This window comes from Pithys albifrons, chromosome 9, assembly GCF_047495875.1.
Source record: "Pithys albifrons albifrons isolate INPA30051 chromosome 9, PitAlb_v1, whole genome shotgun sequence".
Lineage (NCBI taxonomy): Eukaryota > Metazoa > Chordata > Aves > Passeriformes > Thamnophilidae > Pithys > Pithys albifrons.
In genome coordinates, this window is record NC_092466.1 from 30,727,255 (window position 1) to 30,744,737 (window position 17,483).

The following is a 17,483-nucleotide window of genomic DNA, read 5'->3' on the forward strand; positions in this document are numbered from 1 at the left end:
CCAATAAATTTTGTTCCTTGTGGACCAAGCTGCAGGATTCGGCTAACCATGCTCTCACCCTCATTTAGAGGGGGAGGAGATTTAGGAAGATGCAGTTTACTGAATAACATCCATGCAGCAGGAAGAGAAACGAGAAGGGGAAATTAGGAACAAGCTGTCATTCCCGACAGAACCAGCAGTTTACACCAGGGTGCCACTCATGGTAATGAACAAAATTTATAATTAGGAAAAAAAAAGGCCACATCATAGTGGATTGTTTCCCCTATTTTAAGCTTTTAAAAAAGTTGGCTCCTAGCATTTATACTACTACTCTACAGCAAGTGCTCTGCCCTCACTCCAAGTGGCTTTTCTCCACAAGACGGAGTCGGGCAGCTCCCAGTAACTCCAGAGGGAGCCATGAACATGCTGCCAACACAGCTCAGTGGGTGTCTTTAGGACGCTTCTATGTGACAGTGTCGATTCTCTAAATAGTCAACAAGCAACAGAACCAAAACCTGTTCTGTGGCATAGGTGTGTGACTCCTCCTGACTTTCAAGGCAGGCTGCATGAGTAGGTGGGGGCAGGACCTGGCCTTTTCATGGCTTTCCTTACCTTCATCTCCATCCTGCAGTCACCACAGAGGCAAAACTCCCATTGAAATACAAGGGCACACATAGGAGGAAGGAATGCCAAGTTGGCATTTTGTAATGTTTTAGGTAGCCTGTGTTACATGCTTGGATGACATAGAGTCAATGTTTGACTAACTTAGATCCACAGGATAAAAGAAATAAAGGATGCAATATGAGTGTAAACAATTAAACTCACAGAACAACTCACCCTAAAAATTGTGCCCCTGCTGGCCCCATTTCTACAAGTCGACTTGCTAGCCCTTCTCCTTCAACCATGGGGGGTGGGCTGGCCAGCTTGTGCCTCTTCACCAAGCGGCAGGTGATGCGGGTCGGTGCCGTACACTTGCGTGGTGGGATGATGATTCTCATTCCATGGTGGCGACTACCCCTCATCGAACCCCCACGTGCATCAACCATAAAACTAACCAAAAAACTGCAGGAAAAAGGAAACACGTCAATGAAAACAGTCACAAAATGAGCAGAAGGATCAGCAAAAAGTCGACTGGCACACACTTTTAGACATTACTAGAAACATCTTCCCGATCCCAGATAAACTAAAGAGAACATGGAGATTCTTTTAAAATTTATACTTACATGTTAACTATTGGTTATCAAAAGCAGGAATTGATAAAGGTCTAGCAACATCATGGTGAAATGACCAGGTGCTACTGAGTAATTTGGATTAAAAGAGTACACAAGTAGTGTATTAGTAGCGGTTTGTTAGAATTTTAAAACATTCCCCTGTTACTGTTAAGTCTACTGTCCACAAATGAAAGTATTTAGCCTCACATGCAGAAAGGAAGCAGACAGTGTAGAAAAAGGAGTATCAAAAATGCTTATTGTTTTGGGGATCTCAGTCTTTAAAATCTCCTCACAGTCTCATTTGTGAACACTCCTGATGGCTGGCAGAGAAGTGCTGTCACCCTTGGTGACAGTCAGTCCAGGCTACTAAGGGCTTCCACTGACAGGAAAGATGGGTGATGACAATCAAGTACATAAATTCCTTTAGGCTGTTGGCTCCCTTGGAGGAAATCATGGCATTACTTCTCTTTGAAGATGCTATTCATTCATTAGCAAAAAGACATTAAAGAAAACTCCCATTGGCTAGTGTCATTCCAGAGCTTAATTTTCCATTTAACAATAGATGGGTAAGAAACTGTATTGTAATTTTAAGTAAGTGGCGAGTGATATATTTTTTTTTAAAAAGATCCTTTTATTAGCAAGGGACTAATGAATATTAGAATAGCTTTAGGTAAAAGGTGCAGTAACAGGCTGGTATCAAGAGGGACAAGAGTTACCAACTCAGTCTTGAAGCCAGTAGAGTTTTTGTTTGTTCCTTCTGTATGATATGCAGATATTGACAAAGCTGACACAGATGTCACAGGGTTTCACTATTTTCAAGGCTGTTGCCAAAACTTTCAGTTCCTAAGAACTAAACCTTCACATGACTAACAAGTGAATCCATTCAATTTCCTGGTTCCTTACTCTAAAATGAACTAAGGGGGTAAGCCAATAATCCATGGGGTTGTGAAGGTTCTTTTAAAAAAGCCCCTAAATGCTCTGAATTACAATTGGAAATTTGTGCAAGACTGTTACATTTGCTTTTGAGACCAGCAGCATACGAAAAGTTACAGCTGAGGTGCACTGGCCAGGCCTGCAAATAAACTGCGTTCAGAAATGTGTCCAATGTGGGTGGAAAAAAATATGCACAAAAGCAGGAATGTAATCCAAATTTGGCATTTAGTGGTCTGCAGGAGAGAGGCAAATAGGGACACAAGCTGCAAATATATGAAGTAGAACAGAAATGTTGTCCCATTGAATCCCAGACCAAGAAATTGCTACATTGTCTTTCTTCAAATTAAAATCCATCAGTAAAGATGAGGATGTGAAACAGCTCTCTGAGATGAGTCTAATCTCAATTTATCATTTCTTGTGCCTCAGACGCTTTAACAATACTGAAGCATGGTATTTCGCAGTAGTATTCATACAGGTAGTTTGTAGCCACATTCCACATTTCTCTCCTAGATAAACATACTGTACACTCCAACAAATCCAAATGTTGCCACTAGGGCATCCCAGTACCTCATAAGAGGGATTGTTTCAGTGGGACAGGATCTTTGCTAACCAAGCACTTGTATAAATACTGGATGTGTGTCAAAACCAATATGCTCGATCTTTAAATTATACACTCTATAAATTATGATAATTTTAGTATTTATGGACCACGAGATCTTAGATGTCTACAAAAACTTTGACTGAAACACTTTTCTGTTTGCTAACAGAAGGCTGTACCAAGCAGAGACACAGCTTCAGACAGCCTGGACCTTTGATTCCCTCAGAGCGCTACTGGTTGCCAGCATGTTTATGGTGCTTTTCCTCCCTGCCACTGCTCCATAGGGTGGATGGTGAAAGGCTGATGGCAGGAGGAAAATGCCACTGAGCAAGTGGAAGGGCAGGCTAGTGGTGGGTCTTCAGAGCTGGCAGGGAGGGAGCTCACGACCCGCTGTGGAAAGAGTTCATGTCAATCCATTAAAATTTACCATGAATCAAAGCAAAATACTAAGCAGGGAGGCACAGCCCTTGGTCATCGAAGGAACAATACTGAAAGGAATCTGAGGCATAGGTGCTTTGGTGGCCTTTTCAAAACATGCATGGCTTCTGTCTGCAGAAATATGGGGCCATTTCAGACTACATGGAAGTGTCAGGGGTGCCTGGCTGGAGCATCCCTCAGGGCTGATGTGCAGCAGCTCCAGGCAGGCACATCCGGTCCATGCATCATGGAGGAACCTCCTAGGGAACTTGGCAAGGTTGGCCTTGGTCTGATGGCCTGGTACAAAGCATTGTTTTGGAGAGCTACCTATCATGTATATGATTACCATTAAACCATCTCAGAACTAATAATGAAAAGGAGGTTTTCATCTAATGCAAAAATGGCAAAACTTACACTGAGATAACATGTTGTCTTCTGTGCAAGTATGTAAGTGTAAATTGCTAAAAATCTCTAGGCACCTAAATCAATTTATGTAAATTAATAATGAAATTTTAAAAATCAATAGAAGTTAAATAAGTCCCTGAGTTAGCACATATGTTTAGGCTGTAGATTTTAAGGTCAGTCCAGCCTTGGCAACCTGGAGTTTAGCACTGCTACTGTACACTGCTCACAGCAAGGGCAGATTAACCCTGGACATGAGGCTGTGCCCGATGGCAGAACCAGCCCCTTACAGCTTTGGGGTCTCCACCACACTGCAGCCTTCAGTGAAGATCAGCCTTTATGCATAGTGCTCCCATATAATCATTTTCAGCAGTGTATTAATTAATTATTTCCTTGTTTAGTTTTCAACTTAGTAATTTACCATTTAAAACAATAACAACAATTCCAAACAGTATTTCATGCACTTTCTATCTAAAATATTAGTAGCTAATGCTTACCTAAATTAATGTTGCACTAATAATGGAAAATACAAGACGATGTCTAAAACACAACGCTAAAGGCTAATGAGCATTTCTACTTAAATACATGGAAGGGATGAGGACATGAGGATGTGGGAGGATGCACTACAAACATCTACACACACTCTGTGGGAAAAAAGTTTAAAAAAAAAGAAAATAAAATGAGGATTCACAGAAAGCACAGAGTTATCACCTTGAATCATACTGGGGGAGTGGAGAGGAATAGCTGCAAAATAATTTAGAAAGCAAATGGGAAAATTAATGTAAGATAATTAGAGGCAAGCAACAGAAAATATCAATAATAAGTGCAAAGAAAAAGTAACAATCTGAAAAATAACCAAAGCAGCACATTTGAAGGCCAGCTTTAGAAATTATTTGGCTTTTGCTTCACATATCATGGCATATGTCATATAAAATATGCTACACATGGAAAAATAAATCTGAAAGGGAGTGTTCATTTAATTAGTCAGCACAACTCCACAATTTCTCTGGAAAATGCAGAAGCATATGGAGAAGAGAAAAGCATTTACAATTCACTTAGGTTGACAGAGTATTTATTGCAACACAATTTCTTTACTGAATTCCCAAAACATGCTCCGCTGTGCCGTGGAAAACCAATTCTTGCAATTTTCTAAAGCAGTTTATTTTCCAAAGCATAATGTATAAACATATGTATGGCAGGATACTTGAAAGGAGTATCAGTCCATGCCACTCCTTACACTGCAGCCAAAAATAAAGTTCTTCTATGTGCACAGGAGGTTGGAGTAAACTATAATTAATTAATTTGACTTATTCCACCTTGCAAGACTGGATCCAGTATTTCTGAGTTTCTCAATATGAAAGGCAGAGTGACACACTAATTTCTCTCTCTCAGATAAGAAAACCAAGGAGCTAAAAAAGGCAGCATGAAAAGAGCACACCCACATTTTACTTTGGAAAAGTTGCATGAGTAAGCTCACATCTGAGAGCTGAAGGTCATTTTGGGAAGGGTCTTTACCCTTCCAGAGGCCTCAAGACTCATGACGCATTTCAATGTACTGCTTACAATGGACCCTGTTCAAAATATATGCTGGCAAAACAACTTATCTGAGCTCAAGAAGGAAAACATAAAACATTTTCTTGGCTTGAAAAAAGGAAAAACCAGAAGAGTTGATATTACTGCCAACTATTTCTTCTTTCTTCCTCTTTCACTGATATATTGCTGGATCTCCACATCCAGCTCCCAAAATTCCCCTTCTGCCTCAGTTAGGAAATGGGAACAAACATTGATGCTCTTTTCTGGCAGTGGGTACACGGGGAAAAGAGGGACCCAAGGGAGCAGAGGAGCTCCCCAGTACTGGGAGAATGAAGAAGACAAAGAGCAGTGGGGACAGACACTGCCTGCAGGGCCACCCAGAGCACAAGTGCTGCTGACAGCAGGTGGCCCCAGCCACTGTGCCCCTGGCCATGGCCACAGAAAGAACTGGGGACAAAGATGGGGAGGAAGCACGACAAACAACCAGAAAAGGAGCTGCTTCTCAGAAAAAGGCAGAAGAGATATGAGAAGTCATGATCCTCTGCATATCAGATGTGTTGAGGTACTGGAAGATTAGAAGAACATTTGCTGATTGCCTCTAGGTGAAGATAACAGGGAAAATCAAACAGTATCATATTATAATATGGGGCCAAAACTGAAAGAAAATAATGAGTGAGTGTTGGGGATTTTTTCTTAACAAAGGAACTGGATCATCAGAGCATCATTTTTGACAAACTTTATATGTCAAATGACAAATGGGTGAAAAAAGCTATAATTCTTTGAAGAATATTTTGGTTTAACTTGTTTGGAGGGCTATAACTGCTTGGAGAACATATCTCCTCTCCTCCCCTGCTGCAGGTCTGCAGCCTTTCCCCTCTGGGCAGCAAAGACTGCTTCTAGATTAGTGAGGACTCATGAACAAAGGGAACACATCTGAGGGACTCGATGTGCAAGACCCCATACCAACAGAAAATAGTTTTGGAGGGTTGGAACCATTGGTGAGCATGCGGAAGACCTAAGAACAGACAAGTATTGCCCCAGAGGATTGGCAGGATTCAAACATCAGCCCTATTTAGTATCAGGATGAAAGAAACCAGAAAATTTTAGACCAAGCAATCTAATCTCAATTACCAGAAACATTCAGGGATAAATTATTTAACGATCGATCTAAAAAGGGCCTAAAGGATCAAGATAATTAATCAAGATATTACACCTTGTCTACCACCAGTCCTGAAAATAAAAACAAGTCAAGGTATCAGTGGCAAGAGTAATTCTTGTCAAATGAATGTGCCTTCTTTCTTTGATGTGTGGAAGTACTGTCTTGGTAGCTCTGGTACAGTATAGATAAGGTAAGTAGACAATCACCTGAGAAGTTACCTCAAAAGAGATACCATCAAGTGCTTTACTGTTACACTGAAAGGGAACTTCAAGTGCAGATTTCACTGTGCTGTCCTGGGCCAGGTACTAAGCCCTACTGTCTCCATTCATGATTTCAACACAGAAAAGAGGTCTGAAAAGTCTTTGGACAACAGGATCAGAAATAAAAGCTATCTTGCTAAAATGGAAAAAGGGTCTGCAACCAACAAACTGAAATACCATTAAGGCAAATGTAAACAGAGGGGAGAAGGCAAACACACAAACACTTAACATAAATAACTGAAATGCAGAATTTCAAGAAAGAGCAAAGAAATTCTGGATCACAATCATCCACCAACAAAAACTGCAGATACCAAAATCTCACTGTGGGATTGCTTAAGTGTATCATGAATGACCTAAGAGATCCAGGGGCAGAGCAGCAAGGATGTGCTGAAATGTAGAAAACCCTACCTGGGAGAATCTGGAACATCTTAGTCTTAAAGACAAGATTACATGTCCTCCGACATCGAAATCAATTAATAAAAGACCAGTAAGATATTGCTCTCCATGACCACTATGGGTATGACAAGAAATAGGCTTAATCTGCAGCAAAGAAATGTTGACTATCAGAGAAAGAATACTATAACAAAAGATAGTGAACTTCTGAAGTTGGAGGACCATAGAATCTCTTCTTTTTAGTATTTATTAAGACATTAAATATATTTCAGGAATGACTTGACTACATTTTATCTTGCAGTAATGCAAAGGGGTGGGCTGACAGCTCTTTGAGGTTCTTTGCTCATGTATCATTCTGTGATAATTGAGAGACTTCAGTTTTTCATACTTCAGTTCTTGACGTTTCAATGCTAACACTGACCAGATGCAGCTCAGGATCCCAAAATCCACTTGTTCAGCATAAGTAGGAGCTTTTATGTATTGTAGAACTGTAGCTCTAGATTTGTGGGACTTGCTGCTGTATTGGAACTGAAATATTTTGGTATGTGCTGCACTCATTTTTATGATAAGATTGCTATTAATCACAGAATAGGGAAGTAAATTAAAAAGGATATGAAATTTTAAATCCCGATCTCAAGAATTAAACAACAAATATTTACATGAGAAAATCTAATATGCAAAGATACCTTACACATTAATTTGTACATTTTTACTATGCAATCATACATCACTACTACTGCATTTAAATCAGGTCTGTGTGGTACTGTCAAGAAGCCCCTAAATTACAGTGATGATTCATAAGTAAACAGATAGTACCACTTAAATCAAACTACAGATATTGGAGATGGCAGGAGTTTGGAGATATAAATAAAATAAGAGGTCCAATTAAAGCCCCCCATTTTTTACTCTGTGAAAGAACAGAAAGTGTAACTTTATACCTCTAATTTCATATTCCAAATTATTTAACACACTTCAAACAAAATCAGTTTATGACACTTAAAGCAGAGCATAAGCAACAGAAAAGCAAAACAAGACTACTAAAGAGAAGCCTGTGGGATTACAATGTTTTGGCATTCAGAAAATTTAGAGCAGAAGCAAGTTTTTGGCTTGATATGCAAGAATTTAGACTGACTCCTGTTATTAAGCACCTTACTTGAAGTCAGTGTGAATTTTGCCACTGGCTTCAAGTGGTGCAGGAACAGGCTTGTTATCAGCCATCACAACAGGCTGTATTCTTCAGCTAACAATACACTGCGACATCCAAAGATAAAGGAAAACTGTGACCTACCCAGAATGGATGGGACTGGAAACAAGGTTCACATTGTCCAAGGTGTCTGCAGCCCAGCTATAGTGCCTGAGAGAATCAGAATCAAACTCCCTTTGAAACGTCAGGTGCTTCAAAATGAAATAAAAAAAAAGAGAAAGAGAAATTGAAATTTAAAATTAACATTAAAAACACTTCTCAAATACAAGCTTGTTAATATAATTCTATTCAATTTAGATCTGATCCTTTCCATATAACAGTGATGATATATAATCTCAGGTATTAAATTACTGGAAATCCTGTAACAGAAACATGGAATACACACACAAACTCATGTCTCCTCAAACATTTTTTTGCCCACTTTCCACACTTCCGTCAGTTACAACTAAGTGTCTCTCCAATATTCGCTTACATGTGACAGGTTAAAAAGATGGAAAAAATATTACCATTTGTACTGCAATCATACACCATGTAGACTGGCAGTATAACATTCCCCCTCAGAAGATGCCATTGGAGAGATCCTTGTTCAAGCAGAACCTGTGAATAACTTCACCGAGAGTTTCACTGAAGCTGTGAATGCAGGAGTGAGTTCCCGGCGTTCCCGATGGGAGGGGGATTTTGTTTGTCTTTGTACACACACAGACAACATGAGCGCTGTTTTCTGGAGTGCCACTGCCCCTACTCATCTCCCCAAAAATAGCTTTAACCCTGTGAAGTGCTGGCACACTGGTGCTATAATTAACTACCCCATCTGATAGACACTGAGGTGTAATTTGTTTCTCACTGCTGCCCACAGGCACACACATGTACACCCATGGATCCTGTGCTCTGCAACACGCTCTCACACGATAAATCCTCCTACTGTTCAGCAAAGCTATTCTAATACAATACTCTTCTTTTGTTTCTTTTGTCTTATGAAATTAAACCTTCAAATATTGGTTATCCCTATTTCCAGGGTGATAGGAAAGCTTCTCCCTAATGTAAGAAGTACCATCAGAAGTCACATCAATGAAAGTAAGTCAGGAAGTTGTCATGCAACACACAAAATCTTCACCCAAAGTGGTGTTAAAGATGACAGTGTTTCCTGCAAGTAGGTTGTTTGCTGCTTAGAGGCAAATGCATCTAGAGGGAGCTGAGTCTGTTTAGACTAAAACCTCATGGGTTGTTTTCAAATCAGATTCAGTGGGTTTGAGACAGACCTGAGCCAAGCACAGACTTCTACACAGGGAAGTTTTATTTCTTCCATCTGCTTTTTCTAAATATGCTGACACATACTAGTAGTGAAAAATCATTATTTAGAATAGAAATATCAGCGTAAGTAGTAAATCTGGGGAAGTAAGTCATAAACACACAAAAACATTTGTGTTGACAAGTTTCCACAAGATAAGCAGGCAGACAATGCTGTGTTGTTGGCCAGAATGTGCAACCCTCCCATTACTCTGGGATTTCCAAAGTGCTTCACATTGTAGTAATTTCTTTTATTAGAAATGAGGATCCCACGTTTCCTTATAAAAACGATTGACACTGTAATTTACTGCCAATCAATAGAAATCTTTGCAGGGTACAACTCTGCTCTGTCATCCATCCAACCCTGTGCCACACGGCTTGATGCCTCTTCCTTTCACTACCTTAACACTCCTATTAAGGATTGTTTATTAAACTTCGTGCTCTAACATGTGTCCTTGAGGCCTGATGGTTCAAATACAGACAACAACAATAAAGGGCAAACTTGCATATCTTAAACACCAAAACAGACTGTCAGGCATAAAAGATAAAATGAGTGCTGTTAAAGCAATGACAATTAAGCAACCACAGCGGATTTAATTAGCGCCGTATCATAATTTAGTTTAATGAAGACAGTTTTCTAACTCTTTCTAATAGGACACCAGGGATTCTCCTACATTTCCTGAGGATGCCTCAGTTTAGGCAGAAAAAGTCATTGTTGTGGATTTCTGCTATTCCAAGTGATTTGTAAGAGCTCATACTGAGCACGTTATGACTTGTGATACCAACCAGTAAGACTCAGACAGCTTGTCTCAGGCATTGTAAAGATTTAGATAAACAAAAATAAATTTATTACATTGCTGAGTTACTAACTTTATCATCAAAAATAGAACAAAACAAAAGAAATGTGCTGAAAGGAACAACACAACTTGGTGTTTGTCATTGAAAAACCTGCTAAGGCATAACAGTGTCACTGCACTGAGGCCCAGGCATGCACCAGGATATCAACAAATAAACATGGTGTCAGGTTTCCTACAGATGAAAAATGCTAATGTTGCTTTAGCAGCGTGATATAGAAAACTAAACATAGGGCCATATAAATTCCAAGGAGATACCATTACTCCAAAATAACCTCTGCTAGACAGAGGAGCTCCTGTGCTCACCAATGTGCTGTAGGTTTGCCTACACAAGTACTTAGGGTTCCTCAGCCTATTTCTTTGTCCTGAAATATGGTCTGTGCAGTAGGTGACTATTTTTTGAAAGCATTCCTTTCTGACCAAGTACACTCAAACAGATCTCCTGGACTTCTTTATAGTGAGCAAAAACCCAAAGCCTGCAGCCAATAATTTTGGCAGAGGAACAGAGTAGGAAAAGCTAACAGCAGGACACATGCATGTCACATACAGCACACATCTGTGGATCTCATTTTTTCAGGCTTTTGAGGTGCTGGATTTTCCAGGCAGGCAAAAAAAAAATCTTCCTAAGTTGCAATATAAGCAGTCCAGAAGATGGAACATTGTCATTGATACCAAATCACAGGATTCATCCTGTGCTTGGTCAGGTCCCAGTGCCCCCTCCCTAGACCACAGGAGATTAACTATGCACTGTTAAAGGGTGTGACAACCTTAGATGCAAATGTGCGTATAAAAATACTGATGATTCTGCTGGCAAGGTTCCTGCTGGTTGCATAAGTGAATATCCAGGCCATGTAATATCAGAGTTCAGCAAACAGAAGAATTTATGCTTCCTCCCAGATGAATTTATCCAGACTGAAGTGATTCAGCAAGCTGCTATTTAATGGACAGCCCAAGTCATCCTGCCTTTGGCTGATTAAATTCAGGGGTTGATGTAAATTATTCCAGGGAGAAAGTCATTTGGATTTAGTCTGAGTTGCTGCATCCAAGGTAACGCACCAAGACACAGAAAACTTAACTTTGCCCCAGCCAGGTTATGAGGTACAGTGTGGCCTGAATTCAAACTTCTCTGTTGAACAAGGTCAGCAATAAACCACCAAATGAAAACAATAGAGGATATCGTGACTTCTAAGGAATTATTAGAAACTGTTCTCTAACACTCAATGTGCTATGCTGGCAGTGAAGTTCAGTAAAGAATGGTTTCAAATCTTCCTCATTTGACTTTTTTCAGATTCTTGTCTCCCAGTGATCCTGGGGAGAGGTGGCCATGGGATCTTCTATTTTAACCTGATCAAGAGGTTGACAAATTCTATTTATTTTTTTATATACTGATATTTGGGATAAAGTTAATTTCTATTGCTCTGAGACTTTGCTGTTGCCACGAATTCCAGACAGGTCTGAGCTGCACAAAAGAAGAGGAAATGGCATATGCAGATAGGCCATGGATCACTGCTTTTATGTAGTGTGATTCCCAAAATAGCCTTGATCCCTCTCAGTTTCCAGATGGACTGTTAGGACATTGGTTTCAATCCACAGTGATCTTTGTTCCTGTGAATTCCATTGGCGGAACACAAGTTTGTGGGGTTTTCCCCCTCTTTTTTCTACTGTCATTGCAGCAATTGTCTGGAAGTCCATTAATGTACAGAGGCATGAAAATAGAGGTAGGGGTATGATACTCTCTGCCTCCCAAATGCAGTCCTCCTGCTTCAACCAAATGTTGTAAAGTTAGAGCTGGGCCAAAGAACAGGAATTCCACAGCATGGATGTATTTTTGTCAGGACATTGAGGTTTGCAGAAACCATTGCAGAAAATTTTAGCTGGGCTCCCTTTTTCATGAAGATTGTTGCTTGTTTTTCAGAGAATGATGGCCTTACTAACCTCTCAAGACAGAACCGATATTTTTTTCCACTACAACTTTTATCATTCTTGATCGCCTCTTGGACATGAGATACTTCAAGTTTATCTAGAGCTTTAAGATTAGAATAACACAGACTGACACCCAGGCCTCCAGCCTGGCTTCATCTTACACAACAAATCTGGACCAGTGCTGAACTGCAATAACTGCACAATCATTGATAGACAAAAATTGGAATCACAAAAGCACAGATTATAAATGCAATCAAAACAGCCTACACTGCTGCTCAGCATCGGCACTAGAATGTTTTCATATTTGTTGCTTTCCCAGCTCAAGAATCAACACTGTAAGAGATCTTCCAGAAAGCAGACAAGTCCATCACAACTCCCAGAAAATACCATGTTTGCCTTAAAGTAGAGCTCCTGTACTTAGAGTGGTATCACTGCAATACTTCAACATAGAGATAAGTAATTTATTTTTTACCACAGGTTGGTGGTGCACATTTTCAGCATAGTGCTAGTTTTAAATCTTGCTATGTGATCATATGAACCCTAGCTGCTAAATCCATGCCATCTACTTTCATGGTAATCACAAATATAGCCAGAATCATAAAACAATGCAATATGTTCTCAGACTGAAGAGTCTTCATCTCCTTTGAAATTTCCACCACTTAAGAACACTTAATGAAGTCTTAGGATTAGGAGCTGTGAGAGCAACTTCAGATCCTCTGCCCTGATATGTAACTTCTTGTCCCCAATGCCAGTAGTTGCAGATTTTGTTTTCTGACTTCAAACCAAATGAAACCACAAAATCACTGCTATGCAAGCTTTAGGAACTCTCCCTAGCTGGCTGTTTCAAGTTAAAGTTATTGGAGGTTTACAGTATTTCCTTTTAAAGCAACAATCTAATAACAAACATTCTGTTGCTAAAGACAGAATCCAATTTCTGTCACTTTCATAATGCTACCAAAACAGTGTGTAAAATCTGTTGTAAAAATGGGTAACTTAAATTACACTAGAATTTATGGACTAATATATGCAAGGTTTAAAATGCATAAGTCCTGCTCTGTGGACCATTTCCCTCAAGAAAATATCCTCCGAGATCAATAACCCCCCAAGTACAGGAGTATTCCTCTGTGAAAACAGCAGCAGAAAAGCTCTGTTTCATTACAATCCACATTATGCTCTTCCAGGACATAAACAACAGTTCACTCCACTGTCCTTTCATCATTCCCAACTAAAGAGTTTTATGTGAATTTGTGTTCAGCCTCCTAGCAGTTCTCTGGGTTCTGTATAACAAGAAACTCTTGAGTAATTCAGTCAGACTTGAAAATCTGAAGCAAGTCTACCAAGGAAAATGCTGAGGAATTCACAAGCAGAGCATATTCCATCATCCCCAGCATTAGGTTTTGGAAAGACCTTCCCATGCTAGAATCAGGTGAAAAGATTCTGCTTTGGTTCTATTTGTCATTACACAAGGGTTTGGAAGATACATAAACTGACCAGTGTATAACAGCTTAATCTTTACAGGCCCAAATTCTTCACAAGGGTGGAAAGACAAGGACAGCAGTTGGAGTGCCCTCCAAGCGGACAGAATAGGCAAAAGTAATTCCCAGTCTACATGGTACAAAGGTTGCTCTGTGTAAAACACGTTGTTCCCAGCTTATCAAAGCATTCTAAAGGTACACGGAGCATGAGGTCACAGATGCTTCCACTGACATCAACAAATGACCAACCCTGTTCTCAAAAATGTAACTGGTCCCTTATAGACTCTTTTACAACTCAAAATCACAAAGTGGTGGCACCACAGTTTCTTTCTCACAGCTCTTCTCTTCCCCCTTTTCAATAGCTAAGAGAGCAGGGGTAACCCCTGGAGGCACGGCCGGGGGCTGCACACCCATCCCCTGCAATGATGAAGCACAACTGCCTGGTGGCAGAGACACAGCACATACCTGTTCCTTGGCTGGTACCAGCAGCTCTTCAATCATCATGCTGTCTCGGGCATAAGAGCTTCTGTTCAGCGTGTAGGACCTATCCGAACTGAAGGAGCGGAGGCTGTTGTATTTACCATTTATCATAGAAAGTGCAGGTGACAATGAGATGAACAGAAAATAAAAATAAAAAATTAATACATGCAACTTCCAGGGATAGGACAAGATGGCAAAATACACATAATCTGTGAAATAAATACAAGGGGAAAAACTGAATAAAAAGTATTTGACTATAGTTAAATATCCCCTTCCCTACAATATACATAAGCAAAATCTCAACTGATGTTTACTGCTTTGGCAGTAATGCTGTGTATTTAGAATAAATCTAGAAACATGTATTTGAGTAATTAGATGAACTTTAATTAGTGTCTTGATGCCCTAATCCTGGAAGGAGACCCATGAGGGCAGGTCCCAGGGGAGCTGTGGGTAGGTTACAGCACCTGCCCATAAAGCTCAGGTTGCTGAAGCAGGTTAAACAGAGAGCAAGTTTTATGTGTTGTCGTTCTTTTTGTGGCTGAACCACTTTTGACATTGTTGTAAACATCCTAGTTATTCCTTTAGTTAGAAAGAGAAAGGATAATAATTTTGAAATGAAGAAAGAAATTTGCTTATTGATTATTAAATACAGATAATAATGCTTTGAGGACTATTTTGTGCATGTTAAACTATTTAGAAATAACTAAGGTCCCTCTGAATGTGTTGCAATTAAATCAATGTAGGAGTGTGTTACATTTAACCCTGGAAGGTACATTATGGTATGTGCTAAAAACATGCTGCAGGCCTAGACATGCTTGCTACGTGACAAAAAATAAAGTAGTCAAAAATGTGGAATAATACAAAGCAACACCCAACAACATATTACACTTTTGAACTAGCAACACTTTTCAGACTCAAAACTATACAACATGTTTCATGCATTTAGTAGTTGCTAATTGAAGTTTTCTAGTCCCTCAGCACATGTTCCTCCTTGTGCAGGAAGCAGAACTGGGATCTTAATTACACACTATAGGTATATGTTAAACAGACTTTTACATGATAAAGGGCATAAAGAAATTAAGTTATATTTGTTATAATAGAGGGATAGTCTCCAAGGCTGAACCCACCCCCTGCTCCCAAAAAATAAAAGCATGTCACTTTTCAATGTTGAATAAAATGAAGAAAAGCAATGGCAGCAGCAGAAAGATGAGAAAGATGTAACACGATGCCATGCCTTCTTACCTGACTTTTGGACTAAAGCAATTTACAGTGGAAAAGAAAGGAGAAATAGAAAGCAAAGAATCAGACAGGAAAAGCAAGATGTTATGGCTGGATGGCTTACATATTTAATGTGTTCATTTCTTAATGTTACACTCAGAATCAGCAGTAAGATACATCCACAGAATATGTTTTTTGCTAAATAAAGTAACTTCACAGGAAAACCACTGTATTTGTCTCCTCTGAGCATAACATGTGCAATGCAAAAAATGAGCTACGCAGCAACAAATAGTAATGGCACTGCTAAAATCAGAAGCATGGGAATATTAGATTTCTCTCAAATAAATGACAACGTGGTGTTGAACCCTCAGATCTGCCTAAGAGTTCCTGACTGTGAAATTCTGCTCTCCCCCACCTACACAGGGAGCATTCAGACCTGTGCAGGAAGGGAACTGCAGTGAGTCAAAGGTGTCAGGTAAATCAGTGCCTGGTTCTGCACACAGAGCACTCTCCCTTTCCACCATCACTGCTGTGTTTCAGCACTGACCACAACTGATAGTGCTGTGTGATGACCTTGCTTGCTACAGCTTCTCTTTAAAATCAGCACGTCAGGTTTGTTAACTCAATTCACAATGACACAAGAGTCTTCCTTCAGATTTGTTTTGCTGATTTTCTAGCTAATGGACTATTTAAATGCATTTTGGCATATCTCATTAATGTATTATCACATAAATACTTATTAACTTCCCTAAAAATTGTAAGTCAAGCAAAACATGGCTGGGGACTACTAAAGAGCAAATTTGCAGTGCATGCTTGCATTTCTAATGCAACCATAACAAACAAGACTGAAGGGTAGACATCTAAGCTTTACCTTATGGGAGTTGCCTTTCGCTGTTAGACAATGAACTCACTTTTTAAAACAGATCTTTAAACTACAGCATAGGAAAAAGTCCTCAGGGTTCCAGCTTATGAGGTTTAATTATTAGCTTCAGTATAATTCAACTGTCAGTAACTACACTGCAAATCCACAACTATGAAAGTAATCCCTGCTCATACAGCTTTAATTGTTTTGAGCAACACACACTGCAGGTTTTAGCAACATTCAAATATGAAATCTAAAACATTGATCTAGAAACACCTGAATTGGAATGACATTAGTCAGACATCAGATCAAGTTTACAATGTTTTATCAGGTTCACAGAAACTTTGGCCTGTTTTCTGTAACACTTAATCTATTCCCTGTCAAATTAAACCCTGCAACAAATTTAGGGTAAACTTGCTTTTTTCTGTTTTTTTTTTTTTAGGGGGTGCAAGGAGCACTTTTCTTTATTGTCTCTCTTGGTTGGATTACTCACTAGCACCTTTAAAGAAATAAAAGCACCAAAATAGCAAAATGATTGTCATTCAGTTTTTCTGGCATTTATGTTACTCAGCAAAATTAGCCCATTAAGGAACCCTCTGACATCAATATCAGTCTGACCAGCAGTACTGAAAAGAAACTTGGTTTTGCTGGCTGCTCTAGATCAGTCTCCAGACCAGCTGCAGACCACTACCAAAGAGGTGCCTGGGAGATGTTCAGAGCACGAACAGAAACCAGAAAAAGTGAATAGTTAAGTTTTCCATATCATTGCCATAAGAAGCCAACATGAATAAAGAATATGAAATAAAACTGCAATGAACATATGCTTTATAGGAAGTACACCCCCTCTACTTCATTTCAAAAGAGACTGCAGTGTTGTGTGAAAGTGCACGCTTGGTTTGTAGTAACTTGTAGCTGTGGTGAGGCAAAAACATGAGGAACAGCAAATACAATACCTGGCCGAGCGGGCTCCCAGGCTGAAGCCCATGTATCCCTCAGCAGGCAAGGAATCATCTCCCAACTCTTTCAGATCCTGGGGTCCAAGGTATTTGTCCGTGTCGCCTGTCATTGCATCCTCACCTGCCAGAACAGAAGCCAGGCTGAAATCAGAGGCTACAAGTATTGTAAATGTTTGTGTGCTTACTAAGTCATAACGCCCTTCTCTGTGCGCCAATAAGGAATCAATCCCATCACCCCCACTTTCCCTAAGGCTCTTTCCACGTAGTGTGTTAATTATCCGCCCTCTGAATGGGCCTGAGAAAATAATTTTATTGGGGGGCAAACGAAAGAAGCAAAAC

General features: G+C 39.8%; 1 protein-coding gene across 13 annotated transcripts in view; it reads right to left on the reverse strand.

The window, feature by feature from the left end:
• Positions 1-17,483, reverse strand: part of ANK3 (ankyrin 3) — a 353,784-nt gene that overhangs the window by 56,788 nt on the left and 279,513 nt on the right. For all 13 annotated transcript variants that reach the window (XM_071564343.1, XM_071564342.1, XM_071564344.1 and 10 more), the window contains 4 exons: positions 17,142-17,265; positions 14,094-14,196; positions 8,174-8,280; positions 817-1,041 (listed from right to left, as the gene is read on the reverse strand). In XM_071564343.1, coding sequence (XP_071420444.1) covers positions 817-1,041; positions 8,174-8,280; positions 14,094-14,196; positions 17,142-17,265 — 559 coding nt within the window. The remainder of the gene's footprint in view (positions 1-816; positions 1,042-8,173; positions 8,281-14,093; positions 14,197-17,141; positions 17,266-17,483) is intronic.